General features: G+C 40.8%; 1 protein-coding gene and 1 long non-coding RNA gene across 2 annotated transcripts in view; both read left to right on the top strand.

The window, feature by feature from the left end:
• The window catches only part of LOC124291868 (coiled-coil domain-containing protein 171-like), an 84404-nt gene that overhangs the window by 6283 nt on the left and 54065 nt on the right, over positions 1-24056 (top strand). The window contains 5 exon segments of the mRNA XM_046728934.1: positions 1419-1498; positions 2755-2936; positions 3321-3357; positions 4862-4950; positions 23748-23788. Of these exon segments, the coding sequence (XP_046584890.1) occupies positions 1419-1498; positions 2755-2936; positions 3321-3357; positions 4862-4950; positions 23748-23788 (429 nt within the window).
• Positions 6455-8246, top strand: LOC124291840. The gene is made up of 3 exons (XR_006902293.1): positions 6455-6503; positions 7077-7202; positions 8160-8246. It is a non-coding gene; the product is annotated as an uncharacterized LOC124291840 (long non-coding RNA).

Here is a 24056-nt window from a genome sequence, read left to right as displayed (position 1 = left end):
ATTGTTCTTATAACTTTAATCTGTTTTAATTTTAATGTTTGCATGTTGTTTTCATTCATTTTGTCGTAGCATTCAACAGAATCATTGTTTTTTCGCCGTGAAGTGTAATGAGACAGACAACATACAGCTAGGGTGTATTGATGCGAATTATGATTCACATTGGCAAACTATAAAATGTCTAGATATTACAGTTCTGTTATAAATTCACTATAAGTATCAGCAGATCGTCTGCTTTTTATTTAGTTTCAAAATTCATACAAGTATGATAATAAACTAATTAGGATTATAAGACCAAAAATAAAGACGCACATTGACTAGTATCTACATACTGGTGAGTGGACATTAACCATGTGAATGTAGCAAGACATTTATCGCGCAGTATTGTCACTTCGACCCCCACCTGGCTTCCGTGGAAGAAATCGTTATGTTATAAGTTGTGTCATGCAAAATCCGTTTGGTTATGATTCCAATACATATTTAACTTCTGAGTAGAAAGTAGTTTTGATTTTCTAACTTGATGAAAACAAACTATAATCTCATAAATTCTAACAGACTTTCACGATTTTCAAAATGGTAGCCCTGTATGAAACATCCATCCAGTCTGAGGATAAATGCTATTTAGTTTTGTTTTCACCGAGTTACAAAATCAAAACTAATTTCTACTGGTTGTAAAATATGTATTTTATTGATAGCCAATAGGATTTTGCATGACATAGCATTATAACATAACAATGTCTCCTGGCAGCGAGGTGGGTGTCAATATAATACTCTTTACAATATTATTGTTACTTGACCACAACCTCACTTCCGAGGAAGAAATCGTTATGTCACAAGTTGTGTCATGGAAAATCTTTATGGTCATCATTCATATACATATTTTACTACAACTAGTAAGTAGTAGTTTTGATTCTTTAACTTCCGTGAAGCGATCTGAACACAAGTAAGATATGGTTTCAGGCTTCCTAACAGCTAAACCGCACTCACAAACATAACCCATTTAGCTTACGAACTTCTGCGGGGTCCTGTGGAAATCTGTGCATGGTGACACCATCGCCCGACCCTAAGAGCAATTGGCGACAAAGCAAAAGATTCGGCATGTAAATTAGATTTGATGTCGAGAAATCATCAAAATGATGAGCGTGCTACACACTTTCTATACAACTAACTGAAAATCGTTCCTCATATGACGTCACTGCAGTGCTCTGGCGACAGAGTTACGTAACCTGTCTGTGGTTTCGTTGGCTGGCGAGAGGGAAGCAGGCGACTTTTGGCCACTTTTAATCGCTCGATATTAATTAACCACAAGTTTTTAAAGAATAAATTTGGCGTTCCGCATAAGACTAACCTCAAATCTTTCATATGTTATGGTTAAAAGAGTAACAAAAAACAAGGTTTAGTGGTTCTTTAACTGATTTCAGATCTCACAAATCAACTACGTCGTCGCTTGAACACTGCAGAGAAAGAGCGCCTGGAAGCTGCTAGTCGATCTAATAATGAGGTATGGTCGTTTGATGATACAGCAGAACTTGACAGCAGTAGGAATGTCCACACTACTGCTTGTGACCAGCACACCAAATAATATTGACACAGCTGTACAGTTTCAAAATTCTTGCCCTTTATCATTATTCTATATTGGAAGGGGCAGTGTACAGGTAGATGTGGTGACAGCAGATGTTTAGTGTGTACATGAGTTTTATGACTTCGCCCTTTTGATCTCTTTTGGGGCGTCGAGGTAGCCTAGTGGTTAAAGGCGGTCATGCCGAAGACCTGGGTTCGATTCACCACATGGGTACAATGTGTGAAGCCCATTTCTGCTATTCCCCGCCGTGATATTGCTGGAATCTTGCTAAAACTAAGCTCACTCACTTTGATCTCTTTTTGTGTTGTCTTGAAAATAGGGCCAAAGTAACTTTTATTACATTTATTAATGACTAAATGCTGGAGTGTAAAATAAGGATGATATGGATCATGCTACCTGGCTTTACCGACTGCCCGCAACAAGGCAGGGGGAGAGTAGTGCTGGTTTCTCAGGTCCATCTTTCTTACCATTAGAAATCACTCTGTGGTGAAAGTAACCAGACCTTTCACGGCTCACAAATATGTTTTTAATGTTTTGAAGAAAAGGAGTTTCTGGATTGTAAATGAAAGAAACAATACAAAGAATAGGAACTAGACTACAGCGCCAATTTCTGATGTTAACCCTTGCTTAAAGCAAATCTGACAGCAGGACGTTTCCCATGGTTTCTAGTTACATCCATGATATTCGGGGCGGTGGGGTAGCCTAGTGGTTAAAGTGTGGCTCGTCACGCCGAAGATCCGAGTGCGAATCCCCACATGGGTACAATGTGTGAAGCCATTTCTGGTGTCCTAGCCCGTGATGTTGCTGGAATATTGCTAAAAGCGGCGTAAAACCAAACTCAGTCAGTCAGTCAGTCCATGATATTCTGTGTGTCATCTTCACATGTAGTTTTGCTGGGATAGACCTGTGTAGGAAGTCTAAGATGAATTGCTGAATGGTTGAAAGCAGTGTTTGTATTTTATCCTGTGATGGAGTAACTCTTTTTGAGTTGTGTCACAATAAGCTGATGTTATAATGATGTTCAAACTAGTGTTGAAATTTATGGGTGTAATGAAATAGAGGTTGTATTCTTAGCATTGTACACAAGTTGTCTGCTTTCTATTTTGAATGGGAACTAGACGTATTACATGTTCATGCTAGTGAATATACATGTTTGTTGTCTATGCTGTGTTAGAGTCACTACACTGGAAGGTCAGTTAGCCAGAATGGGGTCCCAGATTGAGAAGAATAAGGTAGAGCAACCACGTCACAGTCTTGAGTTTGAAATGACAAAGGCAAGGAGGGAGCTGAGTCAGCAAAAACAGGCCAGTATGGGCGAGGCAGTTCTCATGGAGACAAATGATGATCTGAAGCGTGGGTGCTTCAACTCATTATGGAACATTAAGTGCTAGATGGCCATTTGGTTGGACAAAAGTTGGTGACCAAACTACTCTGTGGATTTATCACTGCTAGATGTCTCATGTATTGATAGGGGTGTGAACTAGTGTTGAGAGATAGTGTGAACATGTGTTGCCTGCATTGTTCCTCTGCTCTGTTCAGATCCATGACTGTCTGAAAGCTACACACTAACATTGTATGATTACAATAATAATTATCACCTGAAGGCCATTACTGCATCAAGGCAAGAGTTGGTATGATTTAATGTGTATTCTTTCCTCCATTCAGGGAAGATCAGTGAAGTTCGAGGAAGAAATGCAAGCCCTTCAGAAACAAGTATATGCAGTCCACAAGTCCAGTGAAGGCACGAAATGAAGATGAGGAAGGAACTAGAGGAAAAGGTCAAATTGTCTTTGATATACTGTTTCCATTTAAATGAATTTGTTTTGAAACTTAGCCTCGTGTTTTTAAGCTTAGCCTTTCTCACTTTATCCCTTTCTGTTTCTATTCTTTCAACATTGGAGTGGAAATAACTTAAAACAAAATTTCCAGCCTCGTGTAACAGTTACAGAAACTGAACACAGCCCTGCTCCATGTATTGTAAGCAGTCACTGGGAAACTCATACAAAGCACTCATCTTTCCTGGTGAGACCACATCATTCCCCTATGAAGTCTTTCTCTTGTCTTCAGGAGAGAACCAATCTTGTAATGTGTGTAGTGAGGTTGGTTAGGCTGGAGTCTGTCATGTGAGGGATAGTATAAATATTTGCCATATGCAGACAATTTATAGTCTATTTTAACTTATCCATCTCACAAGGCAGAGATTATCAGAGGTGCATCAGAACAAAATTGGCCCATGTTCTTGCAAAAAGTCTAAGCAGCTTTACAAAGAAGGTTAGATGGGTCCAAGACAACTTTGCTGACTTGTACATATGATTACACCAATGTGGTGACAGCCTACATTGGGGGGATTATGCGAACTCAGTCAATTTGGGTGACCTTGACCTTATTTTCAAGGTCACCACAACGATTTGACCACTTTTCAAACTGTTGTTAATCGCGATAACTTTCATAGGCTGTGGTACACAATGTATTCAAAGTTGGTGACAGCCTGCATTGGATGATTACGGGCAACCAGGGTGTGTATTCAAAGTTCAGACACCAGTTGATTTGGGTGACCTTGACTCTACTTTCAAGGTCACTCACGACACTGACCGGCTTTTCAAACTGTTGTAAGCGAGATATCTCATGCACTGTAGTACCCAATGTCTTCAAATTTGGTGACAGCCAACATTGGGGAATTTCATGCAGACACCAGTGACTTTAGTGACCTTGACCCTTATATTTAAAGGTCACCATGACACTTTGACCACTTTTCAAACTTATGTAAGCGTGATATCTCATAAAGCGTTGCACTCAATTTTAGCCTCGAGCTGAAAATATGTTGCCATTTTTACAGATTTGATGTCAGGAATTAACATAACGGGTATTAGTAGGGTAGGGTCATGGAGGTGGTACCTGGGTAGAAAATCTGGACCCATCCAGCCCTAATACACACTGATACTGACAGTAGATGTGTGCATCTGCATCTATACATTCAAATCTACTATATATATTCCAGAAATATCTTCAGAGTTCATTAATTTGTTCATTAGAAATAGAAAATATATGTCGAAAACTTATAAGATCTCTTGTGTTTTGGTGTCAGTGAAATAATATCTTCCTGTATATGTACGGTATTACTTATGACTGAGTTACTGAGGCATCTCCGTGTACATGTACACAGCTGTTCTCAAACTTATATAAATTTTCATCAGATATATTTTGAAAGGTTATCATAGTTGATGAAGAAGTAGGCTTTAGTACCAGTCACAATGTATTGATAACTACTGGTTGCTGTGACAGGAGTTCCTGCTGAACCGACACAAGAATGACCAGGAGGTGATGAGGACAGAGAAGGAGAAGTTGGAAGCCCTCCTCAAGCAGCATCAGAGGTAGGCAAAATTGTTTTCCTTTGAGCTCAGTGATCCAATGTCCTCACTTTTTGATACAGAAGGCTGACCATGTTACACAAAGGTTTGAGACTTAGAGGCGATATGACATCTGCTTGATATCATTGGGCTGTCACTGTGCCGGAAGTTTGTTGTATAAAATTATGACAACATTTATCAGTTAAAGACATACAGTGAAACCAGTGTTGTGTTGAACTTTTGTCGGCTATCAAACTTACTGTTGTCTCAAACCTTAAGAAGTGATTGGGGTAGCCTGAGTGGTTAAATCGTTCACTCATCCGCTGAAGACCTGGGTTAGATTCCCCACATGGATACAATGTGTGAAGCCCATTTCCTGGTGTCCCCCAGAGTGATATTGCTGAAATATTGCTAGAAAGCGGTAAAATTAAACTCACTCTACTCAAACCTTAAGCTTGGTACTTTCTATGTTTGTCATTTGTTGAAGCTTTATGTAGTGTCTTCATCATATGTCAGGAAGCGAGGCGTAATGTGTTATCTTCATCCTTGTATAATATTGAAGGATTTCGTTTGTGTCTTTGTCACTCCTTATACATAATGTCTTCATCACTTGTCCAGATTACTCACCTATTTGCTCACTTGTTTACAATCTCCTCTGTCGGGCCTCTCAGTCCAAGATCTGTACTGAGGCTGTAGCCTCTGTTTTGCTAGTCACTGAGAATTGATACCTTACACCCGGATTAACATGACTGATGTTCTGTATGTATTCCAGTGTACAAGGCAGTAGCCAAGTTGGAGTCAAATTGACATGTTGTATTTTCTTCCAACATAGCTAATATTTTGTATTGGTAAGACACTAGTGTGCAACCTACACTCTTGAGAGGTTAAACAGTAGATAGCTGATTAGTCTGTCAAACAGCTGAACTAAAAGACTTGAACTTGAAGTGTGGATAAATTTACATAGGCTTTGACCATGACCTGTCTTAAATAGTAGACACTTGTAACATTAGGTAGGCAAACTAACAAAGCCAGGACCTCTCACACAGCAGACACATGTAACATTAGGTAGGCCAACTCACAAAGCCTAGTGACCAGGACCTCTCACACAGCAGACACATGTAACATTAGGTAGGCCAACTAACAAAGCCTAGTGACCAGGACCTCTCACACAGCAGACACATGTAACATTAGGTGGGCCAACTAACAAAGCCTATTAACCTTGATCTGTCTCACACAGCAGACACATGAAACATTAGGTAGGCCAACTAACAAAGCCTAGTGACCAGCACCTCTCACACAGCAGACAGATGTAACATTAGGTAGGCCAACTAACAAAGCCTATTAACCTTGATCTGTCTCACACAGCAGACACATGTAACATTAGGTAGGCCAACTAACAAAGCCTATTAACCTTGATCTGTCTCACACAGCGGACACATGTAACATTAGGTAGGCCAACTAACAAAGCCTATTAACCTTGATCTGTCTCACACAGCGGACGCATGTAACATTAGGTAGGCCAACTAACAAAGCCTAGTGACCAGCACCTCTCACACAGCAGACACATGTAACATTAGGTAGGCCAACTAACAAAGCCTAGTGACCAGGACCTCTCACACAGCGGACACATGTAACATTAGGTAGGCCAACTAACAAAGCCTAGTGACCAGGACCTCTCACACAGCAGACACATGTAACATTAGGTAGGCCAACTAACAAAGTCTAGTGACCAGCACCTCTCACACAGCAGACACATGTAACATTAGGTAGGTCAACTCACAAAGCCTAGTGACCAGGACATCTCACACAGCGGACACATGTAACATTAGGTAGGCCAACTAAAAAAAGGCTAGTGACCAGGACCTCTCACACAGCAGACACATGAAACATTAGGTAGGCCAACTAACAAAGCCTAGTGACCAGCACCTCTCACACAGCAGACACATGTAACATTAGGTAGGCCAACTAACAAAGCCTATTAACCTTGATCTGTCTCACACAGCAGACACATGTAACATTAGGTAGGCCAACTAACAAAACCTATTAACCTTGATCTGTCTCACACAGCGGACACATGTTACAGTAGGTAGGCCAACTAACAAAGCCTATTAACCTTGATCTGTCTCACACAGCGACACATGTAACATTAGGTAGGCCAACTAACAAAGCCTAGTGACCAGCACCTCTCACACAGGAGACACATGTAACATTAGGTAGGCCAACTCACAAAGCCTAGTGACCAGCACCTCTCACACAGCAGACACATGTAACATTAGGTAGGCCAACTAACAAAGCCTATTAACCTTGATCTGTCTCACACAGCAGACACATGTAACATTAGGTAGGCCAACTAACAAAGCCTAGTGACCAGCACCTCTCACACAGCAGACACATGTAACATTAGGTAGGCCAACTAACAAAGCCTAGTGATTAGGACCTCTCACACAGCAGACACAGGGTAACATTAGGTAGGCCAACTAACAAAGCCTAGTGACCAGGACCTCTCACAGCAGACACATGTAACATTAGGTAGGCCAACTAACAAAGCCTAGTGACCAGCACCTCTCACACAGCAGACACATGTAACATTAGGTAGGCCAACTAACAAAGTCTAGTGACCAGCACCTCTCACACAGCAGACACATGTAACATTAGGTAGGCCAACTAACAAAGCCTAGTGACCAGCACCTCTCACACAGGAGACACATGTAACATTAGGTAGGCCAACTAACAAAGCCTAGTGACCAGGACCTCTCACACAGCAGACACATGAAACATTAGGTAGGCCAACTAACAAAGCCTAGTGACCAGCACCTCTCACACAGCAGACACATGTAACATTAGGTAGGCCAACTAACAAAGCCTATTAACCTTGATCTGTCTCACACAGCGGACACTTGTAACATTAGGTAGGCCAACTAACAAAGCCTATTAACCTTGATCTGTCTCACACAGCAGACACATGAAACATTAGGTAGGCCAACTAACAAAGCCTATTAACCTTGATCTGTCTCACACAGCAGACACATGTAACATTAGGTAGGCCAACTAACAAAGCCTATTAACCTTGATCTGTCTCACATAGCGGACACATGTAACATTAGGTAGGCCAACTAACAAAGCATATTAACCTTGATCTGTCTCACACAGCGGACGCATGTAACATTAGGTAGGCCAACTAACAAAGCCTATTAACCTTGATCTGTCTCACACAGCGACACATGTAACATTAGGTAGGCCAACTAACAAAGTCTAGTGACCAGCACCTCTCACACAGCAGACACATGTAACATTAGGTAGGCCAACTAACAAAGCCTAGTGACCAGGACCTCTCACACAGCAGACACATGTAACATTAGGTAGGCCAACTAACAAAGCCTAGTGACCAGGACCTCTCACACAGCAGACACATGAAACATTAGGTAGGCCAACTAACAAAGCCTAGTGACCAGGACCTCTCACACAGTAGACACATGTAACATTAGGTAGGCCAACTAACAAAGCCTAGTGACCAGCACCTCTCACACAGCAGACACATGTAACATTAGGTAGGCCAACTAACAAAGCCTATTAACCTTGATCTGTCTCACATATCGGACACATGTAACATTAGGTAGGCCAACTAACAAAGCCTATTAACCTTGATCTGTCTCACACAGCGGACACATGTTACATTAGGTAGGCCAACTAACAAAGCCTATTAACCTTGATCTGTCTCACACAGCGGACACATGTAACATTAGGTAGGCCAACTAACAAAGCCTAGTGACCAGCACCTCTCACACAGGAGACACATGTAACATTAGGTAGGCCAACTCACAAAGCCTAGTGACCAGGACCTCTCACACAGCAGACACATGTAACATTAGGTAGGCCAACTAACAAAGCCTAGTGACCAGGACCTCTCACACAGCAGACACATGTAACATTAGGTAGGCCAACTAACAAAGCCTATTAACCTTGATCTGTCTCACACAGCAGACACATGTAACATTAGGTAGGCCAACTAACAAAGCCTAGTGACCAGCACCTCTCACACAGCAGACACATGTAACATTAGGTAGGCCAACTAACAAAGCCTAGTGACCAGGACCTCTCACACAGCAGACACATGTAACATTAGGTAGGCCAACTAACAAAGCCTAGTGACCAGCACCTCTCACACAGGAGACACATGTAACATTAGGTAGGCCAACTAACAAAGTCTAGTGACCAGCATCTCTCACACAGCGTGACACATGTAACATTAGGTAGGCCAACTAACAAAGCCTAGTGACCAGCACCTCTCACACAGCAGACACATGTAACATTAGGTAGGCCAACTAACAAAGCCTAGTGACCAGGACCTCTCACACAGCAGACACATGTAACATTAGGTAGGCCAACTAACAAAGCCTAGTGACCAGCACCTCTCACACAGCAGACACATGTAACATTAGGTAGGCCAACTAACAAAGTCTAGTGACCAGCACCTCTCACACAGCAGACACATGTAACATTAGGTAGGCCAACTAACAAAGCCTAGTGACCAGCACCTCTCACACAGGAGACACATGTAACATTAGGTAGGCCAACTAACAAAGCCTAGTGACCAGGACCTCTCACACAGCAGACACATGTAACATTAGGTAGGCCAACTAACAAAGCCTAGTGACCAGGACCTCTCACACAGTAGACACATGTAACATTAGGTAGGCCAACTAACAAAGCCTATTAACCTTGATCTGTCTCACACAGCGGACACATGTAACATTAGGTAGGCCAACTAACAAAGCCTATTAACCTTGATCTGTCTCACACAGCAGACACATGAAACATTAGGTAGGCCAACTAACAAAGCCTATTAACCTTGATCTGTCTCACACAGCAGACACATGTAACATTAGGTAGGCCAACTAACAAAGCCTATTAACCTTGATCTGTCTCACACAGCGGACACATGTAACATTAGGTAGGCCAACTAACAAAGCATATTAACCTTGATCTGTCTCACACAGCAGACGCATGTAACATTAGGTAGGCCAACTAACAAAGCCTATTAACCTTGATCTGTCTCAAACAGCGACACATGTAACATTAGGTAGGCCAACTAACAAAGTCTAGTGACCAGCACCTCTCACACAGCAGACACATGTAACATTAGGTAGGCCAACTAACAAAGCCTAGTGACCAGGACCTCTCACACAGCAGACACATGTAACATTAGGTAGGCCAACTAACAAAGCCTAGTGACCAGGACCTCTCACACAGCAGACACATGAAACATTAGGTAGGCCAACTAACAAAGCCTAGTGACCAGGACCTCTCACACAGTAGACACATGTAACATTAGGTAGGCCAACTAACAAAGCCTAGTGACCTAAAGACTCTCGTGATAGGCGATACTTAACAAATTGGCGACCTATAACTCTTCTAAATGTAGATTACAAAATTGCATCTGGGGCCATATCTTCACGACTGAAAGAAGTCCTTCCTGAGATAATAAGTGAAACTCAAACAGGCTTCTTAAAAAATAGATTTCTAGGAGAAAATACTCGAATATTATATGACTTAATGAATTATTGTGAAGAATATAAACTACCTGGTCTTTAGTTGCAATAGATTTTGAGAAGGCATTCGATACTATCGAATGGGACTTTATTGACAAGGTACTGGAAGTATTTAATTTTGGCCGGTACTTAGAAAGTGGATTAAACTCTTTCAAGCGTAATAGCTGTAGTGCCTCAATTTTATCGGGTTCGTTGTCGAACTTCTTTTCCTTAGGACGCGGATGTCGTCAAGGAGACCCAGTAGCGCCATATCTCTTTGTAACATGTGTCGAACTATTGGCTATTGCAATTAAATCTAATAAGCATATCAATGGTATTACTATAAAAGATATAGAATATCTCATCTTCCAATACGCAGACGATATGAATTTCACTTTAGATGGATCTGAACGAGGACTGTCAGAGCTAATTCATATTATTAAAAGAACCATTTAAAATCCTGGGAATAATTTTTTCAACCAATTTAGAAGAAATGATTACATTAAATTTCGAACCGCAGTTTTCAAAAATTAGAAAAATATTATTCTCGTGGTCAAATAGATCATTAACTTTGATAGGCAGAATAACGATAATTAAAACTCAAATTATCCCCCTTTTTACACACTTGTTTATCGCCCTCCCTAATCCATCTAAACTCTTTTTCAAACGTTTGAATACTATACTTTTTACGTTTATTTGGGGTGGGAAGCGTGATAAAAATCAGAAGGAAAATGTTGATAAAGCGACTACTGTAAGGGTGGCTTAAAAATGATCGATGTTATATCATTCTGCAAGGTACATGAAAATCAAATGGATAAGGAGATTACTGACATCAAAGGGGTTGTGGCAGCACCTAGCATTTGAGACATTATCACCTTTTGGTGACATTAATCTATTCAGCTTTCAAGTGGAAAAATGCAATCCTACTCTAAAAATATTAAAAACTATTTTTGGAAAGATGTTGTTTCATGCTATGCATGTATCCATTCTAAAATTAGTGAAAGTGTTGAAGATTTTATGTGCTTGCCACTTCTTAATTTTGTACCTGTTGCGATATTGGGTTGTTCGTCTCATGGATAAAAAAGGCATGAAATATATGAAAGACATTGTGCCGAACAGCGGTGAGTTCAAGTCCTATGATACGGCTTAAAAGAAGAATTTAACCTTAAAGAAACATATCTCCTTTATTTCAGATTTTTAAATATATACCCAAACACTGGATCAAAGCCATCAGAGACACAAATCAAAAGATAGAATCAGTAAACACTCAGTGTAATACTCTCACACAAATACTCAAGTCAGCTAACTGTAAATTCATATATACTCAGCTATGTGAAAGTCAAGGAAGCTCTCTCTATAATCTTCAGCGGAAATGGGAAACCAAACTTAATATTACTCTAGCAGATGACTATCTTTGTGACTGTTTTGTAATTGATAAATAAAATTACCATAGAAAATAAAGCCAGGAATTTTCAGTATAAACTGATTCATCGAATAGTTACAACTAAGTCATTTTTGTTTTAAGATAGGTATCAGTGATGATAATGCCTGTATCCTCTGCAACAAAGAAATAGAAACTTTAGAACATTTATTTTATTTCTGTGAAAAACAAAACACCTTCTCACAACATTTGTTGAGTGGTATCGATACAAAACTAGCTGTAATATAAGTATAAATGTTAAACATTTCCTGCTAGGAGACCGGAGGCACCTGTCCTTATTAACCATCTGTTTATCATTATCAAGAAATATATTAACAAAACAAGATATGACTTTACGGAATTAAATATCAACCAACTTATATATTTCATAAAATACCATTTCAAACTAGAAGAACATATTTTCGGAGAAAAGGATGAAAAATTTCGTATGAAATGGAATTCTTTGTTCCCTTGTGAGTAAAAAACCTTTCTGCACCCTGTGTCTATACCGCTATCCTTCTCTTTTCAAACTCCTCCCGTCTGAAAAAAAAAGTACAAAATATTGCACTTTTGATTTGCGATTGTACGCTTATAATTTTGTAGCAGGGTCACAATGACGACACGCAAAGTGAATGCAGGGTTGTAAGTTCTGTTTATTCCAAGTGGATGTAGATTTCAACATACACGATAAACCCTGAAACAATTGTAGCAACAATATAATAACAATATAATAACAATGTTCGGCATGCTTGCAGAACATACATTGACATCTATTTATATATATTCAGTATATTAACATTATAAATGTTAATAGAGCTTGAATGCATGGCGCCGACAATATTATCTGTACATTAAAACATTACGGAAATATGATGATGTGAGGATTGAACTTTACAAAGATCAGGGCGATAACTCATGACATGACTTAAACAAAGCCGTGTAAATGATATCGGGCGTAATCACCGCGACAGCATACACTATTTACCTTAGAAGGTTAATATAAAGGAACGATGATTATGTATGCTAGAATGATATATACACATGATATAAACAGTATTATGCGGCACATTACATACCCTATGTATGGCACAGGGGGCCCGTGTTTATGCCCTGGCAGCCATAGCAGGCGATTTGAATAATGTGTGCTGTAAATAAGATAGATTGCGATCAAAAACCAAACAGATTCAGTGTAAACTGTCCATGCAGACATAACAATAAGCATGGAAAGATATATTTTATACACTGTAAAATCTTAGATTGAGACACTTTGCCATTATTTGTGCAAAATGCAATGATAATAATTAGACAACATTCATACACAAAAAGCATACTCACAATGCCTCGCTTTGAAGTTATTTAATGCTGTTTATGTTTAAAAGGGAATATATGATACATATTAAAATGGAAACTTTATAGCTTACCTGCTGTGCCGATTACAAGACATGTTAACTAACCCTGACAGCATTAATTACCCTTATTAATATACGCTATGTGTTTAAGATTACTTATTGAATGACTGCTACATTAGATATGCATAAACATTATTTAAGATAGTTAGTTTACTAACCTGATGAAAATTAAGTTGACGTCTATGCTTGTCTGTCTCTCACACAAGTTTTGTCAGTTGTGTCAGGGTGCGAGGTGTTCAGGCATAGAAAAAGCATGCAGGTTTGAATGGACCAATCGTAACGTGTTGTCACGGTTGGGTAGACACTATTGGTTGTGTTACTAAAACTAAGCGATTAACTATATGAATTGTTTCAGCGCTGAACTTATTTAAAATACATGAATTGTTAACTATTTCATTTCAGTCACTGTAGTGAGTTGAAACAAAGCAATATATTAAAATACATATGTACATTGCATATATCAGCGCCTACTGGATGCTGAAATAAAGACAGAGAATTAATGATTATTTACAATACTTTAAAGCTAACTGGCGCAAACTAATCCTAACACTCAGACATACAAAGTATGTCCCTGCCACACACTTCCCTCCCCAGGGGAATGATGTCCTCATCATTAGGGCTTGCAATGTACCAGGTCCATGATGGATCTTGAGATGTGAGTTGGCATCCTGTCGAAAGCTCCGATCATCATACAGTGACCTCAGATACTCAGCTCTCGCCCTCCAGGCTGCCTGAGATGCTGACGTTGACATCACAATGTCACCATAGCTGAGGTGCTCTTCTTTGCGGTCGATCTCCTCAAAGCTCTAACTGGTACTTTGCGGTAGTAACCGCCGCCTTCTTCTCGGTGGTGATTGCAATGTAGAAGGTACCTCTTCGGCTGTTCCATCAGGTTCTGCGTGATGGATTTACAGGGACCATCACGCCACATGTCTTTAGGACTGTCTCTTCCTCCGTGGACTGCTCCTCCAAACCATCAGTCTCCTGTGATGGTACTGCAGTAGATACTGTAGTCCCTGTGAGTGTCTCCTCCTCTGGATCCTGAGGCCTCTTCCTTTATAAGCGTCAATGTCCCGTTCTTGAGGTTCCTGATGCCCAGTGTCGTGAACATCTCCAGATTCATCCACGTGTTGGTCCTCATCCATATGAACATCAAGCTCCAATACTGGTTCAGTACTCACTGGAAGTTTCTTCCTGTTCCGATGGTAGTGGCACTACTTGTGAACTGGTGGCATCTTCAGTGTCTTCTGTATTCTCCTCGGTTGGCCTTGCAGCTGGGTTATCAGTTGCTACGCGGGTTTGGATGAGAAGGCGAGGATCTCTACTGAATCTTCTTCCTCACTTTCATCATTTGCCTCGATGGTGACATCCTCAGTGACATTTGGAATGCTCTCTGGCTTACGCTTCCTTGGCTTTGGGATAGGTGGTGTCTTCACTTGCTGCTGGGGTGATAATGAACCTATTGGAAGAAGAAGATTCGGTGAAGTGTTCTTCTAGGTCCATCTCCGTTCTCCTTAGCCACAGTGAAGACTGGTATGAAGAGGTTGGGCTGATGCAAACACAGTATATACTTCCTCCTCCCACTTGTCTGCTAGTTTGTGCTTGCCCTCGAAAGCAACTCTCTTCACCAGTACTCTGTCTCCGATCTCTAAGGTTGCAGCTCTTGTCCTGAGATCATAGTTAGTCTTCTGTCGTGACTGAGCAGCCTTGGTGTTCTTCACTGCCAGGTCATATGCAGTCTTGAGTCGGTCTTGTAGTGCCTTTGTGTACTTGGATACAGATGATGACTTGGCATTGGTGATGTCAATCCAAAGCAAGGTCAATAGGCAGACGGGGATGGCGCCCAAACATCAGGAAAACGGTGACTGTCCAGTGGTCTCGTGTCTGGTACAATTATAAGAATGCACCAATGGTCCAGCGTAGCTCTTCCAGTCTTTCTTCTTGTCTGGATCAAGAGTACCCAACATGCTTAGGAGCGTCCTGTTGAAGCCTCTGTTATCCCATTGCCCATTGGATGGTAGGGTGTTGTCCTGGACTTGTCCATTCCAGTTAGAGAACACAGTTCCGTCATGAGTTTTCCAACAAAGTTCTGGCCTTGATCAGAATGTATCCTTTTGGGTAAGCCGTGAGTGTACAATGAAGTTGTTGAAGAACACATCCGGCATGGTTTTGGCAGTCATATTCTTGGTAGGATAGGCTTGGGCATACTTTGCTGTAAAGTGATCTGTCACCGGCAGAATGTGTTGTTGTCCACCTTTAGAAGGTTCCAGTGTGAGGAAATCCATGCACAAGCTCCAGTGGCTGTGACGTCTGAATGCTTACTAAAGGTGCTCTCATCATGGTTGATTTGGCGCCGAGACATCTATCACACCTCTGAATGTGGCTGTCTATGTCCTTTGTCATCCCTGGCCAAAAGAATCTCTCCCGTATCAGTGATAATGTTCTATCTGCCCAGGATGCCCGACATCATCATGAAGGCATTGCAGGGCTGATGGCCGACATCTCTTAGGGAGAACAAGTTGTTCCTGTTCCTCACCATCCACTGTGATGATACGAAAAAGCACTCCTCTTCTAATCCTAAGGCTCTGAAACACCTTTGAGTAGCTGAGAACTTCAGGATCACCAAGGTGCTGGCTTCTATCAATCGTTGGCGGATCGCATATGTTCCATGATGATGGATAAGACTGGATCCTTGCCCTGAGTTCTCCTCCAGTCTCGCGCATTGGTTTCACATATATCCTCTGTCAGTGGTGTTTCATCCTCCTTGGTGATACTGGTTGTAAAACAGAGACTCTCCACAAAGTTGGTAGTATTTGCGAGGTTGCAGATGGCTTGTACAGAATCTGTGGGAATTTGGTCCTCCTTCGGTCTTGCTCAATTCTGGGAGTCTTGACAGCGTGAGATCAGCATCAATGTTAGTTTTCCTAGTCTGTATCTGATCGTGAAGTTGTATCCAGATAATGCAGCCAGCCATCGATGTCCAGTGGCGTCAAGTTTTGCTGTAGTTAGAACATATGTCAATGGATTGTTGTCTGTTACAACCTCAAGTAGCTTCCATATAGATAGTCATGGAACATTTCAGTTACTGCCCATTTCAGTCCAAGAAATTCCAGCTTGTGTGCAGAATAATTCCTTTCTGACTTGTTTAATGACCTGCTCGCATAGGCGATGACCTTTTAGATGACCATCCTGCTCCTGGTAGAGTACAGATCCTAAACCACGACCGCTGGCGCCAATGTGCAGTTCAAATGGCTTCCTGTAGTCTGCATATCCCAGGATGGGTGGTGAGGTCAGACGTTTCTTTAGCTCCTGAAATGCACATTCTTGATCTGGTCCCCAAATCCAGTTGATTCGCTTCAAGAGGTTTCCACGACTTGGATTTCTTGACTGTTCCTTGAGGGATTAGCATGGAAAGGGGTCTTGCAATCAAGAGAAATCCTTGACAAATTTCCTGTAATATCCCATGAAACCGAGGAACTTCCTGACCTGATCTGGGTTTGCTGGAGTTGGCCAATCTTGGATCTTATTTACCTTGTCTGGATCTGTCTCAATGCCGTCCTCTGAGATGATGTATCCCACATACTTTACTCGCCTCTTGAAGAACTTACACACTTCTTGGGGCTAGTTTCAATCCTGTCTCCTGAAGACCACTTAAGTACAAGTTCCAACCTCTCCATGTGCTCTTCATATGTCCGAGAGAAAAAAATAATAAGGTCGTCCAAATATATCAGGCAGATATTTAGGTTCAGACCGCAAGGCACTCCTCCATGAGACGCTGGTATGTAGCTGGGGCATTACAGAGACCAAAGGGCATTCCGGGTTAAACTCATGAGAAGCCTAGAGGACCAACTGTGAAGGCTGTTCTCTCCTTGTGCTCCTCGCATAACTCTACCTGGTGGTAACCGCTTTTCATGTCCAGCACGAAAAGTACTTCATTCCACCTAAGTGGTCCAAAAGTTCTTCTATTCTTGGCAGGGCATAGAATCCTTGATACTTTGTTTGTTGAGCTGGCGAAAATCAATACATGCGCGCAGCTTTGCCGTCTTTCTTGCGCGTATGAAAAGTACCACGCTCGAGGCCCAGGGACTATGAGATCTATGTATGACTCCAGCACTAAGTAGCTGAGTCAAGTGACTTGAACTTCATCATACATGGACAGCGGTATTCGCCGGTGCCTCTGTTTGAATGGTGCAGCATCTGTTAGGTTGATCTTGTGCTTCACAGCAGAGGAATGTCCCAAATCGTTATCACTCTTGGAGAAAATGTCTTGAAACTTGAGGATGAGTCCAAGTCCTTGATCGATCTGTCTGTCAGTGAGATCCTTCAACTCAACATCAATGTCCTTTAAGAGAGTGTCTTTATCCACTGGCAAACCTGTGACAGGTTCCTCAAGAGAGACTGGTTGTAACTCGCAGAGGAGGGCTTTAGGTGGCACAACAACTGTCCTGGTAGTCACGTTAGAGATGTGCACATCAACAATCCCTGGAAAATTGGCATCATAATCCACAACAATAGGAGCTATGTCGAGGTCCTGAGAGTTCCTACTATCAACAGTGGGTTGCAGTAGAGCACAAACCTTGGGAAACTGCATTGCTTTCGTTAGCTGACCCTTGATCACTACTCTGCTATTTGGTCCAATCAAAACACCTGTTGGTTCACAACTCCTGACATAGGCAAGTCTCCAGTTGTTCCGACGGATGTCCTTCTCCTGTAGTGCTATGGTCCTAAATGCCAAATAGTATGGTGTAAACAATTCTGCTTTCTGGAGGAACTTGGTGCCATACAAAGTCTTACACTCCTCCAGTAGAGGTTTGAGCACATTGGTTCCAAGGAGCACTGGTACTTTCGGGAGTTGTACTGGGTCTCTGGAACTACAAGAAGGAGGCACGATCTGGAAGAAATGGAAGAACCCGATGGTCTGTATTAGAACATCCACATATCCAAGGTAGGGCAGGTTCTCCCCTCCAGCACATTCAATATCAAGAAGGTCTCCTAGAGGATGAATGGGGATGTGACTAAGATGACTCCTATGAAATGATTGAGACATTACGAAACTGTGGCACCTGTGTCCAAAAGTGCCGGAACTGATATGTCCTCCACAACAATGTCCACTTCTGTTGAATGTCCAACGAGTCCATCCGGTATCTGTGAAGTGGGGCAATCCTGAAAACCTATGGGCTGAATCCCTTCCCATAGGCCTGCGAAAGTTTAAAGGTCTCCTCCTATGATCCGTCCTGACAGTACATGAGTAGTGAAGATGTCCTGTATATCCACAGTTCCAACACACAGCATCCTGTCTCTCTGTCGATAATGAGGTTGATTCTGGTTGAACGCCGTGTATGGAGCACTTTCACTTGGTCCATAAGGTAGTTGAGGTTCAAAGTTAGACGGTTCCTGAGATGTCGCTGTGTATAATGAGTTATCATATGATACTGTACAGGATTGAGGCTCAGGAACAGATCCTTGTGGCTCAAGATAACCAAATCCTGAAGGCTGGAAATCCATGCTAACGTGTCCTCTTCCTCTCTTCCAGAAAAGCGAGGTCCCTGCTTTTATTCCGGTGTATCCGTGTACTTGATTTGGCTGATGAAAAGTAGGATTGGCCTGTTGACTCTTCAACTCTGAAACCTGAGTAGTCAATGTCTTGATCATGGCCTGTAGGTTTCCGATCTCCTTCTTCCATTCCGGCTCAGATGTGGAAGCCATCTTGACAGATGCTTGCCGCTTAGAAGTGTTGCTGTCATCCACCTTGGCCTGATCCACTTCTATCTCAATGAGAGCCTTGAGGAGATCGCTCAAGTTTGACGCCTGATCGAACTTGTATCCTGATTGGTTCTTCAGTTCAGGTCTCAACCCACTCCACAGCATGTTTCTGAGCATATCATCTTTCCTAGACACACTGATGTACTCCGGATTGTTCTCCAATGCCTTGGATAGAAGAAGCTCTAGACGACAACACCAGGATGAGACAGACTCCTTGTCCTTCTGCCTTGCACTATAAAGTTAGACATCCGGCTCTCTGTCCTGTCAACCTCCCCAAACATACTCTGGAATTTGGATAGCAAAGTAGCTGTGCTTGCCTGTGGTCCAAGATTCCTGGCTATCATGGCAGCTTCTCCTTCAGTGACCGTCCGGATTACCTCATAGAGATCATCTTCAGAGCTTAGTCCTCTTGTTTATAAGGCATGCCACTTCATATCGCCAGTGTTCATAGTCCGCATCCTTACCAGAGTCTCCACTGAAGAACGAAAGTTTTGGTAACTGATGGTAGAACAATCGAGGATCCGTGTAGTTGAAGCAGATGTGCCAGGCATAGGAGGAACATAGTTTGAATCCAGCCCTGAGTGTAACCGCCCAGACAACTGAGAAGCAGCGGGCAAAGTACCATCTATTGCATGGTATTCCTCTTCCTCCAAATCCTCTTGTTTGAGAGCTGCATAGGAATCGAACCAGGACTCAAACTCCTCAGTGTGTATCAGCAGTAGGCTTCACATTCTTCCTCTGAAACACTTCTAACATGTTTTGGATCTCCTTATCCGTAAAATCCATCGTTGACACATAAGTGTAAAACTAAGATAATACCAAGTATAGAGAAACACAAACCACGAAATTATTTGTGACCACCAGCAACTTAATTGCTGATAAGAGGGTGTAAGAAACTAAGCTAAGATGTTTCTGTACGCAAGCGCTTTGTGTAACAAGTGTAGTTACAAGTGTGGATGCAAAGTAATCAAACGAATAACGAAGCCAAGTTGTAACCTAAAAGATAACAACTTTAAACCAATCACTTACGGAACCTGAAAGAAAAATAATGTGAAATAAAGCGTATGCTTGTTTGTTTACCTGAAAGAAAACAAATATGTATATCAACAAATTCAAGAAATAAACAACAAACACAGTGCTGTTATGTATGTGTGCATTTTGCAATATGGTGAACTGTCAACGCATACTATCAAGTTACTTGTCAAGTCACTTTCGTCGCAAGCTAAGTGATTTATTAACTGAGCTTTATTTAAAAATAATTTGAGAAAATGTTGTTGAGGCTTAATAAGAGGAAACACAAACACACATGTCAACCATTCATCATAAATGCACAAGTAAGGCAAATAATAATGAAGCAAAGTACTAACGTGATACTAACTTAACTATGAATTAAGAATACTAAGAAATGATTTGCTAACTAAACTTTTTTAAGAAAAGATAATTTAAACACTAAGCAGTAATGCCGTGTGAAAACTATATGAGAAATGCAAATTACACCACTGAATTACTTTTCAGCTAGGAAAAAAATCAGCTGAATTAATAACTTATTAATACTAATTTAAATGTGAACAAAATCAAATGTAAACAAACAATATGGTCAATTAGAAAAAAATATAAATATAAATGTAAACAAACACTTAACAAAGTTGACTTGAAGTTAATCAAAATGTAAACAAATGAAAAATGCACTATCTATGAGCTCATAACATAATGATACAAGGCCAAGAAGGTCAATATGCTAGCTAGCAACAAGTAAAGTCACAATACCGCGGTATTATAGGAATGTCAATAACACAAACATAAGTGATTTAATCCTGGGTGTGTGTGAAGACATCACGCGATCTATCGTGAGACCCGGTGTTGTATCTAAGCTAGGCAGAGGCAGTGTCCATCGCTGAAACTTTTCAAGTCCACAAATCACTGGGGCTCCATTTTGTAGCAGGGTCACAATGACGACCACGCAAAGTGAATGCAGGGTTGTAAGTTCTGTTTATTCCAAGTGGATGTAGATTTCAACATACACGATAAAACCCTGAAACAATTGTAGCAACAATATAATAACAATATAATAACAATGTTCGCATGCTTGCAGAACATACATTGACATCTATTTATATATATTCAGTATATTAACATTATAAATGTTAATAGAGCTTGAATGCATGAGCCCGACAATATTATCTGTACATTAAAACATTACGGAAATATGATGATCGCCGAGGATTGAACTTTACAAAGATCAGGGCTTATAACTCATGACATGACTTAAACAAAGCCGTGAATGATATCGGGCGCAATCACCAAGACAGCATACACTATTTACCTTAGAAGGTTAATATAAAGGAACGATGATTATGTATGCTAGAATGATATATACACATGATATAAACAGTATTGTGCGGCACATTACATACCCTATGTATGGCACAGGGGCCCGTGGTTTATGCCTACCCGCCATAGCAGACGCATTGAATAATGTGTGCTGTAAATAAGATAGATTAGCGATCAAAACCAAACAGATTCAGTGTAAACTGTCCATGCAGACATAACAATAAGCATGGAAAGATATATTTTATACACTGTAAAATCTTAGATTGAGACACTTTGCCATTATTTGTGCAAAATGCAATGATAATAATTAGACAACATTCATACACAAAGCATACTCACAATGCCTCGCTTTGAAGTTATTTAATGCTGTTTATGTTTAAAAGGGAATATATGATACATATTAAAATGGAAACTTTGCGTTTACCTGCCGTGCCGATTACAAGACATGTTAACTACCCTGACGGCATTAATTACCCTTATTAATATACGCTATGTGTTTAAGATTACTTATTGAATGACTGCTACATTAGATATGCATAAACATTATTTAAGATAGTTAGTTTACTAACCTGATGAAAATTAAGTTGACGTCTATGCTTGTCTGTCTCTCACACAAGTTTTGTCAGTTGTGTCAGGGTGCGAGGTGTTCAGGCATAGAAAAAAGCATGCAGGTTTGAATGGACCAATCGTGAACGATGTTGTCACGGTTGGGTAGACACTATTGGTTGTGTTACTAAAACTAAGCGATTAACTATATGAATTGTTTCCAGCTGATATGAGCTGAAATCAAGAAACTTATTTAAAATACATGAATTGTTAACTATTTCATTTCAGTCACTGTAGTGAGTTGAAACAAAGCAATATATTAAAATACATATGTACATTGCATATATCAGCGCCTACTGGATGCTGAAATAAAGACAGAGAATTAATGATTATTTACAATACTTTAAAGCTAACTGGCGCAAACTAATCCTAACACTCAGACATACAAAGTATGTCCCTGCCACAATTTTGTTTATAGTTTTTTTTCATAACCAGCAATGTATATTATATGTCATGAATGAATAAAAAGTACTTATGGGTACTCAAAAAAAACCAAAAAAAACAACAAAAAAACATTAGGTGGGCCAACTAACAAAGCCTAGTGACCAGGACCTCTCACACAGGAGACACATGTAACATTAGGTAGGCCAACTAACAAAGCCTAGTGACCAGGACCTCTCACACAGGAGACACATGTAACATTAGGTAGGCCAACTAACAAAGCCTAGTGACCAGGACCTCTCACACAGCAGACACATTTAACATTAGGTAGGCCAACTAACAAAGCCTAGTGACCAGGACCTTTCACACAGCGTACATTAGGTGCTTGGCATCACTGAGCACATCAAGGACTGGTCAGCTCGAGTCTTATGTGTCTGAGTGGGGTATTCATGCTTAACTGTGGCATGGTATCTCAGTGAGCTAGCACTATAAAACCATCTTAAGTCTGGGCTAGTACATGCAGCCACACATACACACACATGCACGTCATCATATGAGCGAAATATTCTCATGTACGACATTAAACCCCATTTCACCTCACTAACAAAGACATGTGACCTGGATACCATTGTACAAAACAACCTTAGCGCTTACACTAGCGTAAGTTGATGTTAAGATATGAGAGTTACGGTCATCTTAGCGTTAAGATCACTTTGTACAACAACAGCCAGGACCTGTCATTACATGTTACAGCAGACATGTAACAGAAGTAGATAAACAAGGACTGGTAGTCTCTGAGTGTGAGGACTGTGTTGTTGTAGAGTTATTAGGCTGAACGTGCCTCATAATATCTCACTTTAAAGCTGGCATAAATCTCTATTCGTGCAAGCAGCTCATGCCTGCAAACAAGAAGATGCTGTCATTCTTGTACCGGACGTTAATCCCCATTCCTTATCACCACTGTAGTACCATGTATTGTTCCCACAGTTTTGAGACCATCAGTGAAAATGTGGTATACACAAGCCTTTTGAAAGTTTCGATAATGTTTTAAGCTGCAATCAAAGGCATGAAATTCATGCTACTTTATAAGTCTAGATAATCTGTTCCAGCGGTGTACAAACTGTGTGATATCTTAATGTAACTTTACTGTTTGATAACATGATTACTACTGCTTTACGTGGAATAAGGACAGGCCCCTCCAGATTTGTATTATCATGTTTAACTATTATCATGGTAGCAAGTAATGAATTGTTTTGACATTAACGTCAGTATGTACCTACATGTTTGGTGAGATGCTTACATGATACTCATCTTACCAAAGTTATCTATGTAATGACCTTTGAGCGTCTCTGTGGTTGTAATAAACTCTGTCATCTCTTCCAGCACAGTGTCAGGCCTGCATGAGAGGATACAGGAGCTGGAAAGTAAGGGTGTTAAACAAGAAACATTTGTTCTCAACCTTGCTCAATATAGAGTGCATTCATTGTGTAACAGTGGAGTCTCATCACAGGCATTTACAGGATGCGAATTCCTGCGTCTTATACGCATAAAAATTGACAATGGACGCAACAAAATTTATAAGCGCATCCACAGGGATGCAGAAAAAGTCCAAATACTTTTTGTAAAATTTCAATCAAGTAACCATAAGTTACCAAAGAGTTTGCTAATATCTGGGTTATGGTATCATTTGCA

The sequence above is a fragment of the Haliotis rubra genome, unplaced genomic scaffold, assembly GCF_003918875.1.
Source record: "Haliotis rubra isolate DU_JTF1 unplaced genomic scaffold, ASM391887v1 Scf50, whole genome shotgun sequence".
Lineage (NCBI taxonomy): Eukaryota > Metazoa > Mollusca > Gastropoda > Lepetellida > Haliotidae > Haliotis > Haliotis rubra.
The sequence above is the reverse complement of the archived record's forward strand: the minus strand, read 5'-3'. Positions and strand labels throughout refer to the sequence as shown.